Source organism: Limulus polyphemus, unplaced genomic scaffold (genome assembly GCF_000517525.1).
Source record: "Limulus polyphemus unplaced genomic scaffold, Limulus_polyphemus-2.1.2 Scaffold767, whole genome shotgun sequence".
NCBI classification, from domain to species: domain Eukaryota; kingdom Metazoa; phylum Arthropoda; class Merostomata; order Xiphosura; family Limulidae; genus Limulus; species Limulus polyphemus.
Genome location: NW_013666377.1, coordinates 192844 through 206520, shown reverse-complemented (window position 1 = coordinate 206520; position 13677 = coordinate 192844). Strand labels below are relative to the sequence as shown.

General features: G+C 33.0%; 1 protein-coding gene across 2 annotated transcripts in view; it reads left to right on the top strand.

The window, feature by feature from the left end:
- Nucleotides 1-13677, top strand: part of LOC106460421 (Kv channel-interacting protein 2-like) — a 134065-nt gene that overhangs the window by 88955 nt on the left and 31433 nt on the right. For both annotated transcript variants that reach the window (XM_022387132.1, XM_013920116.2), the window contains exons 2-3: nt 131-200; nt 11699-11769. In XM_022387132.1, the coding sequence (XP_022242840.1) occupies nt 131-200; nt 11699-11769 (141 nt within the window). The remainder of the gene's footprint in view (nt 1-130; nt 201-11698; nt 11770-13677) is intronic.

Here is a 13677-nt window from a genome sequence, read left to right as displayed (position 1 = left end):
AGTTTTCTAATATAAAACCTCATATAAACTTACTACGTATTTATTTTCCTCAATTATACTGTGTTAATATATTGAAAGATAAATACATAAATAAATGAATTTTGCAATTGACGCAATTTTGTTTTATCAGGTATGTCCATCTGGGTTTGTAGATGAGGACGCCTTCAAGCAGATATTTTCCCAGTTCTTTCCTTATGGCAGTAAGTTCCTTGTTGTTTTTAATATATTGCAAAAAGTTCGTCAATTGAAACTGCACTTAAAACTCTTTGACGTCTAAGTCTAGGCAAAAGCTAAGCTTGAGTGTATAGTTTTATATATATATAATGCTTTGAATAATGCAGCATTAGCTAAAACTTTAATTGTCAATTTCGTGATTTTTTAACAATAAAGAACCGTCTAAAAAGAATAAATGACGTGTTAAACATTCTCACATATTTTGTGTGTGTTGGTTTTTCATCTGCATGCTTTTCAGTAGACGTTTTTACATGTTCGAAACCACACTCGGCCATTCTTCAATCGACCACTACTTTTAGAATTTTTAGAACATGTCCATACTCACTCTTATGTTATTGAATCTCTATTTTGTTGTAACTCAAAGTTACACAAGAATACTATGATGTACGACAATGTACAACATTTGCGATTTAGCCAGTAAAAAAAAAGAAGGCAAACTACCAAGATCTGTTATTTTACAGACGGATTCATTCACTAGAAATTCTATAAATTCATTATAAATTGTTCAGTTTAAGAAATGCATAATAATAGTTTTATGATGATTTAGAGATAGCGTGAGCGTATGCATTTGCCAATAGTCTGAAAAGTTTTCGATATTTTATCATCAAACGAAATGTGACATTTTATAAAACTTAAATTTTCATATAACATCAGATTCATTTTTTATACGAAATACAGAGAAATATATGTAGTAACATAGATCCTATTACCGCTCATAGATACGGCAGTAAAATTATGACAGATATGTTATGATAATATACTTCAAGTTTAACATTAACCGTACTAGTATTATTGATTTACTTAAATATACAAGTTTGTTTCGCGCAAAGCTACACAAGGGCTATATGCGCTAGCCGTCCTTAATTTTTCAGTGTAAGACTAGAGGGAAGGCAGCTAGTCATCACCACCCACCGCCAACTCTTGGGCTACTCTTTTACCAACGAATAGTGGGATTGACCGTCACATTATAATGCCCCCACGGCTGAAAGGGCGAGCATGTTCGGTGTGACGGGGATTCGAACCCGTGACCCTGAGATTGCGAGTCGAGCGCCTTAACCACCTGGCCATGCCGGGCCTTAAATATACAAATACGTATATCTGGTTTATAAATCACGTTGGACAACCTCTCTCTCTCTATTTAAATATCTTTTCTTCTGCTTACTTTTACAATTTTAAAAAATTCGGGATATTTTGCCCGTGTGATAGAAAGTCAATATTTTCGACGCTTTTCATTGATCCCTATTCGATCCCTATTGACGATTAATTGAAGTAGATGTCTTACGCACTTCTCTTCAGTTACCTATTTGAGCTTCGTTAGGATATGTTGATATGCTTAGAAAGCCATACCCTCTGAATATAGAAGCTAGTGCCGGTTTACGGTATTTTTATGTATTTCTCAGCAGTTTAGTTTGAATATTACATGAAGATGCACTGTTAACTTCCAGAAATCTTAATATTGCCATAGGCTATGAGGTTAGGGTCCTAGTAAAGATGAATATCTCTATTTCTTTAAGGATAATTTCACTCCTGAACCCGAATATTTTCATACGGTCATAAAGGCGATTAATATGTAGTACAAAGGGCTGAGTACGTTATATAAATACTATTTTGGACCCTCGCCACGTCCTTACAGCCCATGTCGCCACATTATGATCATGATCAATAACCCCTACATCGTAGATTTCATTGCAAACTTCTCAGTCGCAAAGCTCCATGCCCAATACACACTATCCTTTACGTAATCCATTTGGTGTACGAAAATCATGTTTTCTCAGCGCCTGTTTCAATGGTGCGATTGCACAAAAACACATCTTCATATGGAATAGCATGGTAGTTCACTCTCCAGATGTTTGAGGTATGCGACTGTTGAAGAACAGGTACGATTGGAAGCCTTATCCCATACCCTGTTAGTCTCGTTTCCAGATGGAGATCCTTGTTAATTATGTTGCATACTGTTGCTTGAGGCACGTGGACGGCTTTTGCCACTGATCTTTGTGTTCGTGGATTTTCACCTGTTTCAGGATGTGGAACTTTGCTTACCACAGCTGGTGATGCTGCAAGCCTCTTTCTGGATGGTCCTGATTCCCCAAATTGATCCATAATTTCTTTGTATTCCAATGCAGTATTGCAAGGAATATCCCTGTCTTGGAAATTTTAAGTACCAGATCTGAACTGATCATTATGATGTAAATGTACGAAAAGAGTTTTAACATACCCCCCCCCCCCAATGTCAAAATGTAGTTCGGATACATTCCGTTCCACTGTGACTTTAGATAGACTGTTGTTGTCACGTGGCTTGCTGATTTACATATTCAAAATCGTTTAAATGTAGCGTTCTCATCTTTGTAGAATAACAACAAGCTTTCTCTAGAATTTTGTATGACTCTTTGTCGTATAGTGTCACAGAGCAACAAAAGGTAAACTACATCTGCAATGACTTTCATAGAGTTACCATTCACACTCTCTTTGTTAATAATTAATGTTTACTCGGTCTGAAAAAATGCTCGTCACACTCGATGGTATAGATAGTGAGTAACGGATGTAAAATATAGAATAATAATAGGAAAAGTATTTTGAATGTGATAAATATAGTTACATGGAAATATTATTACTTAATGAAAACGTTAGTTGAGTTACAACCTAGAATTTATCAATATCTGCCAGTTATTATACCAGTTAATCATATTTTTACTGCATTTATTGAACTAACCATAGTTAGTTTATTATAAAAATACGATAGTATATAAAATTGATACTTGAAACCGTCGGTAGTAGATGAAACTCCATAATTACAAAATTGAGGAGAAAAACAAAGATAATTGTACGTTTCCCAAATACTTCATTTATTAAGGACCATGGTTTCGTCAGTAAAGACATCATCAGGTACAGACTTAAATGGTTTGTAAACAAGTTTATTTATGTTCAACCGAAGAACTGGAAGTAACTAAGACATTCACCTCGAGACAACTGGGGATGAGCTTAAGTTGATTTAGTCGTTTAGAACTTTTCTGGATTTGACAGCGGGAGCATTAGTATAGAAAACAACAGGTCTCATAGGGATATTCGTTTTGTGCAGTTTAGGAAGTCCATACAGACGTGGCGGGCGACCTAGCTTGGAGTTCGTTAAGTAGGCTTTTGCTATTGTTCAACAAAGATTTAATATTGTTGTTAAAGGTTTTGATGGAGTCCCGTTACTAACTAGCCCACAAAGCTCACAATATTTTCAAAAATCTAACTGGTTTTAAACCTAAGTTTAATATATATATATATATAACTCTGTGGAACTTATAGAAGACAAAATTAAAGATAGCGAATAACATACTGTTTTGTTTGGTGTTCATATTATATTCACCAGTATTCCTGTTAATGAATGTAAACAAATTTTATTGATTTAACGGATAAAGAGAAAGTAAACTCTGTACAAACCCAGGAGTTAGAAATAATAATAATTAATTGCTTAGATCAGAACTACTTCACGTTTAATAACCACATATATAAAGAGAATGATGGGTTAGCTATGGGTCTCCTCCTCCTCCTCTTTCTTTTTCTTGCAGAAGTTTTCATGGATGATTTAGAGAGGAAATTGTTTAGTGATGAAAATAATACAAAATATGTCAAATATTGGTACAGATATAAAGATAATAAAGCTAATTTCGTGACTCTTCTAAATTCACAAAACAAATTTATTAAATTTACTATGGAATTTTGGTGAAAACGGAATCATTAATTTTTCGACTTAAATATTGATATAAATAACAGCATACATTCCTTAAAAAAATTCAGAAAGCCGATTTATAGTGACATTATCATATATATATGCTTCTTCAAGACATCCAATGTCTCACAAAACTGTCATATGGTTCTTCAAGACATCCAATGTCTCACAAAACTGTCATATGCTTCTTCAAGACATCCAATGTCTCACAAAACTGTCATATGCTTCTTCAAGACATCAAATGTCTCACAAAACTGTCATATGCTTCTTCAAGACATCCAATGTCTCACAAAACTTTCATGTTCCATAGTTTGTTACTCTTATCAACTGAAGATTGTGAAACTGAATTAAAAACAATAAAACAAATTGCTGTCAACGGTAGTTATGTAACAAATTAAAAGCCATAAAATTAAAATCAATATACCCGCATACTACACCAAACAACAACAACAAAAAGAAAGATAAATGGCTTAAGATGAACTACATTGGAAAACCTTTTCACAAACTATATAACACACTGAACGAAGAAATCTACAGACTGGCCTTATACTGTTAAAACAACCTAGGAAAAATGTTGTGTAATAACAAAGACAGAATCGAAAAGTACAACAACAGTGGTGTTTACAAATTAACGTGTCAAGACTGCAATGGTGTACATATAGGTCACACAGGACGTTACATAGAAACAAGAATTAAAGAACATTCTAGAAGCTAGAAATTAAGGAAAATGGATTCAACCTTTGCAGCCCACCTTATTGAAACTAAACACCAGTTTGATCCGTCAAAAACTTCAAAATTTTAGATATTTGTGAAAAAGGGGAAAAAAACGAAACAAACTGGACAGTCTGGAAATTTTAGAAGTAAATAGAAGTCAGAAACAAATTCAGAAAAAGTTCTAAACGACCAAACCAACTTAAGCTCCTCCACACTTGTCTCAAGGTTACTTCCAGTTCATACATAAACCCGTTTACAAGCTATTTCAATCTGTACCTGATGATGTTTTTACTGGTGAAACCATGGTCGTGAATAAATGAAGTATTTGTGAAACGTACATTTGTCTTTTTTTTTTCCGTTATTTGAACAACAATAAAAATAAATAAATTACGTCAAAATTATAAAGCTACAATGAATTCACATACAATAAGGTGTTCTTAATGTAACTTGAGTCTTAAAAAACTTCACTCTCTCTATGTGAATCCTTCGGCGTTATCTTCTTCCACAAATCAAACTTTCCAGAGAGCAAAATTCTTTAACACCGATTACACTGAAGATTCGAAAAGGCGATGGAGCATGTTTTTGAACTTAGAATAATACGTATAAAGTTACGAGGGATTTGGCGATGGAGCATGTTTTTGTAATTAAAATAATACTTGTAAAAGTTACGAGGGATTTGGCGATGGAGCATGTTTTTGTAATTAAAATAATACGTGTAAAAGTTACGAGGGATTTGGCGATGGAGCATGTTTTTGTAATTAAAATAATACGTGTAAAAGTTACGAGGGATTTGGCGATGGAGCATGTTTTTGAACTTAGAATAATACTTGTATAAAGTTACGAGGGATTTGGCGATGGAGCATGTTTTTGAACTTAGAATAATACGTATAAAAGTTACGGGGGATTTGGCGATGGAGCATGTTTTTGAACTTAGAATAATACGTGTAAAAGTTACGAGGGATTTGGCGATGGAGCATGTTTTTGAACTTAGAATAATACGTGTCAAAGTTACGAGGGATTTGGCGATGGAGCATGTTTTTGAACTTAGAATAATACGTGTAAAAGTTACGAGGGATTTTGCTGCTATTTCTCAGTTGTACTAGCTCTTCAAATACAAACTGTTCATCTGGCGATGGCCACTTCAAAGTTGACGTTAGGGAAAAGCCGATTAAGATGATGAAAAATGTTTGACAGGAGACGAGTATCTGAACTTTCCTCGCTTGCAGCCTCTTGTGACGAGTAATTTTTCGAAGTTTTATATGAAATTTATTGAGCACTTGAAGCGCTTTTTTTTTTCCATCAAGAACTTCGAAGTGTAGCCTACTGAAATTAAGGTCTTTCCTTTTAAATCTAGTACGGACCCCTTTTCGGAAAACTTGAATTTTATTAGGTTATTTTGTTATATTCCGCGTCTATTGAGGGTCTATACCTAAAATTTATATTTGAATATCATCCAAACATTGTTGTAATAAATCTTCTCGAAAATAATGGAATTTCTGAAATGTCACTTTTATGGGAGTTTTTTCTATAGCTGACTGCGTTGTTTAACATAAAAAGTATATTTCGAGAAAAAATAGAGAGAATTGTGTATTTTTTCTGTAGAAATCAGTCTAGAGTATGTTCACCACAACATTTAACAAATCCAAAACCGATGAAATTCACCACAACATTGAACAAATCCAAAACCGATGAAATTCACCACAACATTGAACAAATCCAAAACCGATGAAATTCACCACAACATTGAACAAATCCAAAACCGATGAAATTCACCACAACATTGAACTAATCCAAAACCGATGAAATTCACCACAACATTGAACTAATCCAAAACCAGATGAAATTCACCACAACATTGAACTAATACAAACCAGATGAAATTCACTACAACATTGAACTAATACAAACCAGATGAAATTCACTACAACATTGAACTAATACAAACCAGATGAAATTCACTACAACATTGAACTAATCCATAACCAATCCAAATGAAATTCATCATAAAAGAAACCAAAAACAGACAGAATTTACCACGAAGTAATATTTTTTTTAGGTTTTCTTTCAATGCATTAACACATTGTTTATATAACCCAAGCAGGTCATGATTTTTAAATATAGTCATTGTTTCTTGCTCAAAGCAACGTGCTTGCGAATTTTAAACACTTTTATAGTGTTGAAGAAATAGTATTTCGAGTCATCATTAAAAACAATAAAACACATGGTGGTTTCAGAACGTACGCAAAGCAAATTTTTTTTGATATTTTGCTTATTTAAACATTATAGTTATAGTGGAAAGTAATTACAATTACCCATCATACCAGACTAATGTTTCTATTTTCAGTCCGTACAAAACGTTTCTCGACTGAGTTGTCTTTTTAAACAAGTATAAAATGTGAAATGCCGGCAGAAATCTCTTCGATCGTGTTGTGACTGACAGTCGTTACAGCCATTCCGTGCGTATTATGCGTGCTATTTTAATTAACCCTACTCGCTATAAAAGTCTAGAAATGTGTCTGTAATATTAAATAACTATTTTAGCACATTTCTAAGCAATGTATACTACGCTCTTATAAACTTATCCAACTTAACGGCGTATCTGAACCTTGCTTTTATACGTAATCATATAAAAGCTTCATCGGAAGTCGGAATTGTTAGCCGTTGCTTCGAGGCGCTGTTTTGCAGTTATAAAGATCATCGTGTAGTCTGAGTTATGTAAAGTTTTAGTGTGAAAGCTAAGTTTTCCTGAATTTAGTTCTAATGTACCAGACGACATAGAACATAACCTTTACTTAAAGGTTTACATTTTAAATAAACTTCAAACTACAATCCTGATCCTATATATCAACTGACTAATAAATCCTGACTATTTCTTTTTTATACTGTTAACACAACTCCAGTCTGGAGTATTGTGTACATTCCTGTTTGTAAATCTTTATATCCGTTTAACTCAACTACTGTTAAACAAGTTTTATTAAATTTCATTGAAAAAAAAGAGTTGTGTATGACTTCTCTAAATTAGTAGTTTTTTTTTTAAAATAATCACGGTCGCCTCTGTCTCTCACTTGTTGGATTTTGACCAAAAGTAATTTGACAGGTAAACAGTGTGTTATACATTCACTAACTTATGGAACTTCGCATTATTTTCCAATAATATTTTCGATTTAAAGATATTTTATGCTTTTATTAAGATTGAATATATGAACAAGAAAGTTTGGTCTTAAACGAAAATATCTTTTGTTTATGTGTGTATGCATGTGCGCGTAAAAGCGTTCTGTAAGGATGAAAATATCAATAATAGAAAAAAAAATAAAGAATTAAATATGAAACAAACAATAAAAACAATATGGCTTTATCCCTCATATGAAAGTATATATATGTACATATACAAGTAATAAAAACATTGTAAATGTGAAACGATGTTAGTTGGCAGTGCTAAAAAGAATGCAAGCAATAATATAGGGATGTACAGCTATAATAAATGATCCCTGCCTGACTTTCAATGTTAAAATTTAATGTTACACTGTAAAATGCACGAGTACAAAATGGTTACAAGGTCGATCAATTCGACCGACCTTGTAGCGAGAGTCTGTAATAATCAAGACTTGTTTTGGCTCAACTTGGTTTTCCTTGTACGTAAGTCCTAGGCTTTTAGTTACCTTACATTGATGCCTACCCTGACATGCCCATGATATTATGATAAACAAATTGCATACCAACAGTCAAAAATATACAACTTACAACTGTAGTATTTTTTAATTCATGTATACACCTTACAGTGTAACATTAAATTTTAATATTTAAAGTCATCTAGAAATTATCTATATATAACTATATCATCCCTATATTCTTGTTTACATGCTTTTTGGCACTGCCATCCCTACATCATTTTACATTTACAAAATGTCTTATTACTTGTTTTGTGACGTGTGTTTTGTGAACGTATGTAATAACATTTAATATTATGTATGTTGATTTTTTTACTCCTTCACTTCATACATAATATAGGGATTAGCTCCCTAAAGACGCCGATTGTGTACTGTACAAAGCATTGAGCATTCTACATGTTACAGTTATCTAATGTTCATCCATTATTGGCTGGTAATTCCTGTTTCACCCTGTACTTAAGCTTTTTAAAGAAACACCAGCTTTCTGTAAGAAAATTAACTTTAAGGGTTAATAAGAACATCGTTTCACTAGAATTATGATGTTTTTTTAATTAGTACTAATTATTACGACCAAACGATTACATCGTGCATAGCCCAGAAACACATAGAGTGGATTTAGGCTTAGACTGATGTTAGTGATAAAGTAATTATAGAGTTATCTCGACTGAAACAAGAAGAAGAAAAATGAACAATTTGGTGGAATGGTCACTTTTTGGTTTAGTGTCTTAAAGATGGTTTCTTGCCTTGTTTTTGGGCTTGTTGGGTAGGGAAACAAACGGTAACGGTAGGTAAACGGCAACCATCTTTCAAAGTAAAATTCTGTGTCATTTTTATTTCTTTTAACATGCATATTTGTATTATGCCTATTGAGTGCCTTGGCCATCCCTACGTAGAGTGTACCGACTCTATGATACACACACATATACAATATAGAATTTAATGTTACACTGTAAAATGCACGAGTATAAAATGGTTATGAGACCAGTCAATTCGACCGATCTCGTAGCTAGAGTCTGCAATAGTTAGAGGAAATCACTTAATAATCACCATGTATTTGAATTTACTGCGTACTGAGTTCCTTTTAATGCAGGTATTTCAGAATTTCAAAATATCTGAAGGCAAAACCAATAAACATAAAGCAAATTAAATGTTTATTTCTTTGATATTTTGTGTGACTACCTTTACCTGACATCTCTTTCTGAATCCGATTTGAATGCATTTTACAAGATTTTTCAAGATACTCTATGGGAATTGAATTCCAGATATCTTGAAGTACTACCTAGAGGTCTCACACACACACTCAGCACTATTGAAGTTTGGACCCTGAGAAGACCATACTATCCATGAAAGGGTTCCATCTGCTTCCTTCCTATTAAGATACTGTTTTACTGTGTTTAATGTTTATTTGAGATCGTTATTATGCTGGAAAATAAATTTTTCCCATTAAACGACGTCCAAACGGCACAGCATAATTAATAGAGTATTTATTTATATTGGACAAAATCTAGTGCTCCATCAATATGGTAAAGATACTTGAATTCTACCCCTATCATGCTTAACTGAAGACTGCAGACAATTGTTCTTTGATCTCTCACTGCTCCTGTGATAAACGCATTGGCGTCTATTGGTTCGAAACATCTCAGTCTGTGACTCATCAGAAAAAAAGTTCTTTTCTCCACTTATCGATTGTCTAATTTTGGGGTTTTTTGCAAACTTAAGTCTCTTGTTACAATATACCCTTTTAGCTCTTCTTGGCCCCATCTGCGTCACAATGAATAGGTCAGTTTTAACACCAGTGATTTTTTGAAGTCTTGCAGCGAGGTAGCTACCAGAGTCTCTGAGTGAAGTAAGCCTAAGTTACTTAACACCTAATCTGGAAAGTGATCTTCCTAACCTGTTTTTTTTTTTCTATCAGTGGTATAAATTTCATTGTATCTTTTGACTAGTTTTTAAAGAAATTTCTCGCTCTCTGTAGTTATATATATATAAAACTGTTATGTTGTGTCTGCATTTTGGTAATATATTTCGTACTTGAAAGTAGAACAGTCGTGGTAGTTACAGACTAAAGAAAACTGTCTACTTTTTACAAAAGCGCATAATAACCCGATAAAAATGTTTTTAACATTTTTACAATATAAAATTAACGAATTTATGGTATGCTATTTGATGTTAGACGTCAGTATAATTATTACAATTTTACAACATCTAAAAGCTACATGTCCCTGTTTTCAGAAACATGACTATTGTCAGTTCTTACACTCTTATATCTCACTTTTAGGATTCATTTAAATTAAACGTATGACTTGGAAGGTATTTAAATAAATACGAGTTTTACACTGACATTGTTACAGTAGTTCATCCTGGACCATTTTTTTTTCGTACTGAATTTTTCCACTTGTTTCACATTGTTTATAAAACTTGTAATTATTGAGGTAATCATTATATATATATATTTTTTGTTGTTGTAGTTCTTTCGTGCAACGTACATAAAGGGCCATTTTCACTCTGTCCACCAGGGGGAATCGAACCCTGGGTTTTTGCGTTGCAAGTCCGTAAACTTAACGCTGATCACCGGCGACCAATGTATATGCACTACTGTAAAATGGTCCAGTGCTTTGCTGGCGCTACGGTAGTAACGTAATGGTTGTTAGTTTAGTGGTCTGATCCCTGTTTATTGTTGTTGTTTAGAACTTATTGCTCATTTATTCATAGCAAATACTAACAATAACTTAATTGATGCAGTGATTAAAGTGAAATTAAACACACAGATAGTGGTCACTCAGGTAACTGTCAATCAAAAATACTTAAATCCATAAATTAACCCATCATTTATAGGGCAACTAGCAGGTAGGTAAACTGTGAAATCCATAAACTTTAAGACCCCAAGAAATATTATTTTCTTGGCACTTGTGTATAATGTTAAAATAATAAAGAAACAACACACAACGCTAAAATCGATACACAATTAAAAACGTGGACTCTACTTGTTTCGACGTTTACAACGTTATCTTCAGGAGTGAACTTGCAAGACATAAATGTCACATTTAATTGTGTATGGATTTTAACGTTGTATGTTGTTTATTATTTTAATCCACGTGTCTGAGTAAGGTAATTCATTTCAAGAAAATATAGGCCAATGAGACACATTGCTTTTTTACTATTTAATCATGATTCCAAGAAATTTATCATAGATGTGTAGAAAATGTACATATATTTGTTTTTTTGAAACATTACTATTTACTTGCATCATAAAAGTGTAATAAATTCGTACTTTTATTAACAAGAAACGATAAAAAGTGCTTCTCTTTCGTATCAGGATAAGAAACAATAACTTGTAATCACATTTGATTATCTTTTATCTTCTCAGATGCCAGCTCGTATGCTCATTACGTTTTCAAAACATTTGACCAAAACAGGAATGGAGCTATAAGATTTAAGGTAAGCTTCTTTTTTTTATCTTTTGATGAAAGTTGGTTTTCTTTCGTTTTCAGGAAGTAGATTTTAAGGATTTGGAAGAAATTAAAGCTGTTCCAGTTAAGTAACTTAAGAATATTTTGGAAATGATCATATGTATACGTATACAGTATGTATAATTATGGAAACGGCGAAGAAAAGGGATAGTAAAAAAGCAAATACCATGGGAATGGCACCTCCTTTCTCGTGTGAAAATGAATTGCACGAGAGTACGGTTACAGTCTACATTGTAATTAGGTATCATCCAACCGACTAGAAAGTGTTACATCAATATCATTATTATAGAAATACGGGCAGTAATATTATGCCCAGTAGTAGCAGGATAAATCCAGTAATTACTTCTGACACTGAAATACGGTATAAAAACGCGTAGGAATCAAAGTTGTGTCTCGTCAAGAATAGTCCATGCGAAAAAGTACGTCAGCACTTCGTTCTTCTCTCAGAAGTATCTCTATGCAAGACTCAAAAGAGAGTATGTAAAACTGGTAATGTTAACAATAGTCGTGGTCGTGGTAGAAAATCAAAATCGTCCAAAAGTAATGTTAAGTATCTCAGAGTAGGTTCTTTGTGAAATAGATAATATGGAGCAGAGATCTTGAAAGTTATCTTACTATAAAAATATGTTCTATGTGAGATAGATAATATGGAGTAGAGATCTTGAAAGTTACCTTACTGTGAAAATATGTTCTATGTGAGATAGATAATATGGAGTAGAGATCTTGAAAGTTACCTTACTGTGAAAATATGTTCTATGTGAGATAGACAATATCGAATAGAGATCCTGCAAGTTACCTTACTGTGAAAATATGTTCTATGTGAGATAGACAATATCGAGATCCTGCAAGTTACCTTACTGTAAAAATATGTTCTTTGTGAGATAGACAATATGGAGTAGAGATCTTGAAAGTTACCTTACTGTGAAAATATGTTCTATGTGAGATAGATAATATGGAGTAGAGATCTTGAAAGTTACCTTACTGTGAAAATATGTTCTATGTGAGATAGACAATATCGAGTAGAGATATTGAAAGTTACCTTACTGTGAAAATATGTTCTATGTGAGATAGACAATATCGTGTAGAGATCTTGAAAGCTACCTTACTGTGAAAATATGTTCTATGTGAGATAGATAATATGGAGCAGAGATCTTGCAAGTTACCTTACTGTGAAAATATGTTCTATGTGAGATAGATAATATCGAGTAGAGATCCTGCAAGTTACCTTACTGTGAAAATATGTTCTTTGTGAAATAGATAATATGGAGCAGAGATCTTGCAAGTTACCTTACTGTGAAAATATGTTCTTTGTGAAATAGATAATATGGAGCAGAGATCTTGCAAGTTACCTTACTGTGAAAATATGTTCTATGTGAGATAGATAATATCGAGTAGAGATCCTGCAAGTTACCTTACTGTGAAAATATGTTCTATGTGAGATAGATAATATGGAGTAGAGATCTTGAAAGTTACCTTACTGTGAAAATATGTTCTTTGTGAAATAGATAATATGGAGTAGAGATATTGAAAGTTACCTTACTGTGAAAATATGTTCTATGTGAGATACACAAAATCGAGTAGAGATATTGAAAGTTACCTTACTGTGAAAATATGTTCTATGTGAAATAGATAATATGGAGTAGAGATCTTGAAAGTTACCTTACTGTGAAAATATCTTCTGTGTGAGATACACAAAATCGAGTAGAGATATTGAAAGTTACCTTACTGTGAAAATATGTTCTATGTGAGATAGAGAATATCAACTAGAGATCTTGAAAGTTACCTTACTGTGAAAATATGTTCTATGTGAGATAGATAATATGGAGTAGAGATCTTGAAAGTTACCTTACTGTGAAAATATGTTCTATGTGAGATA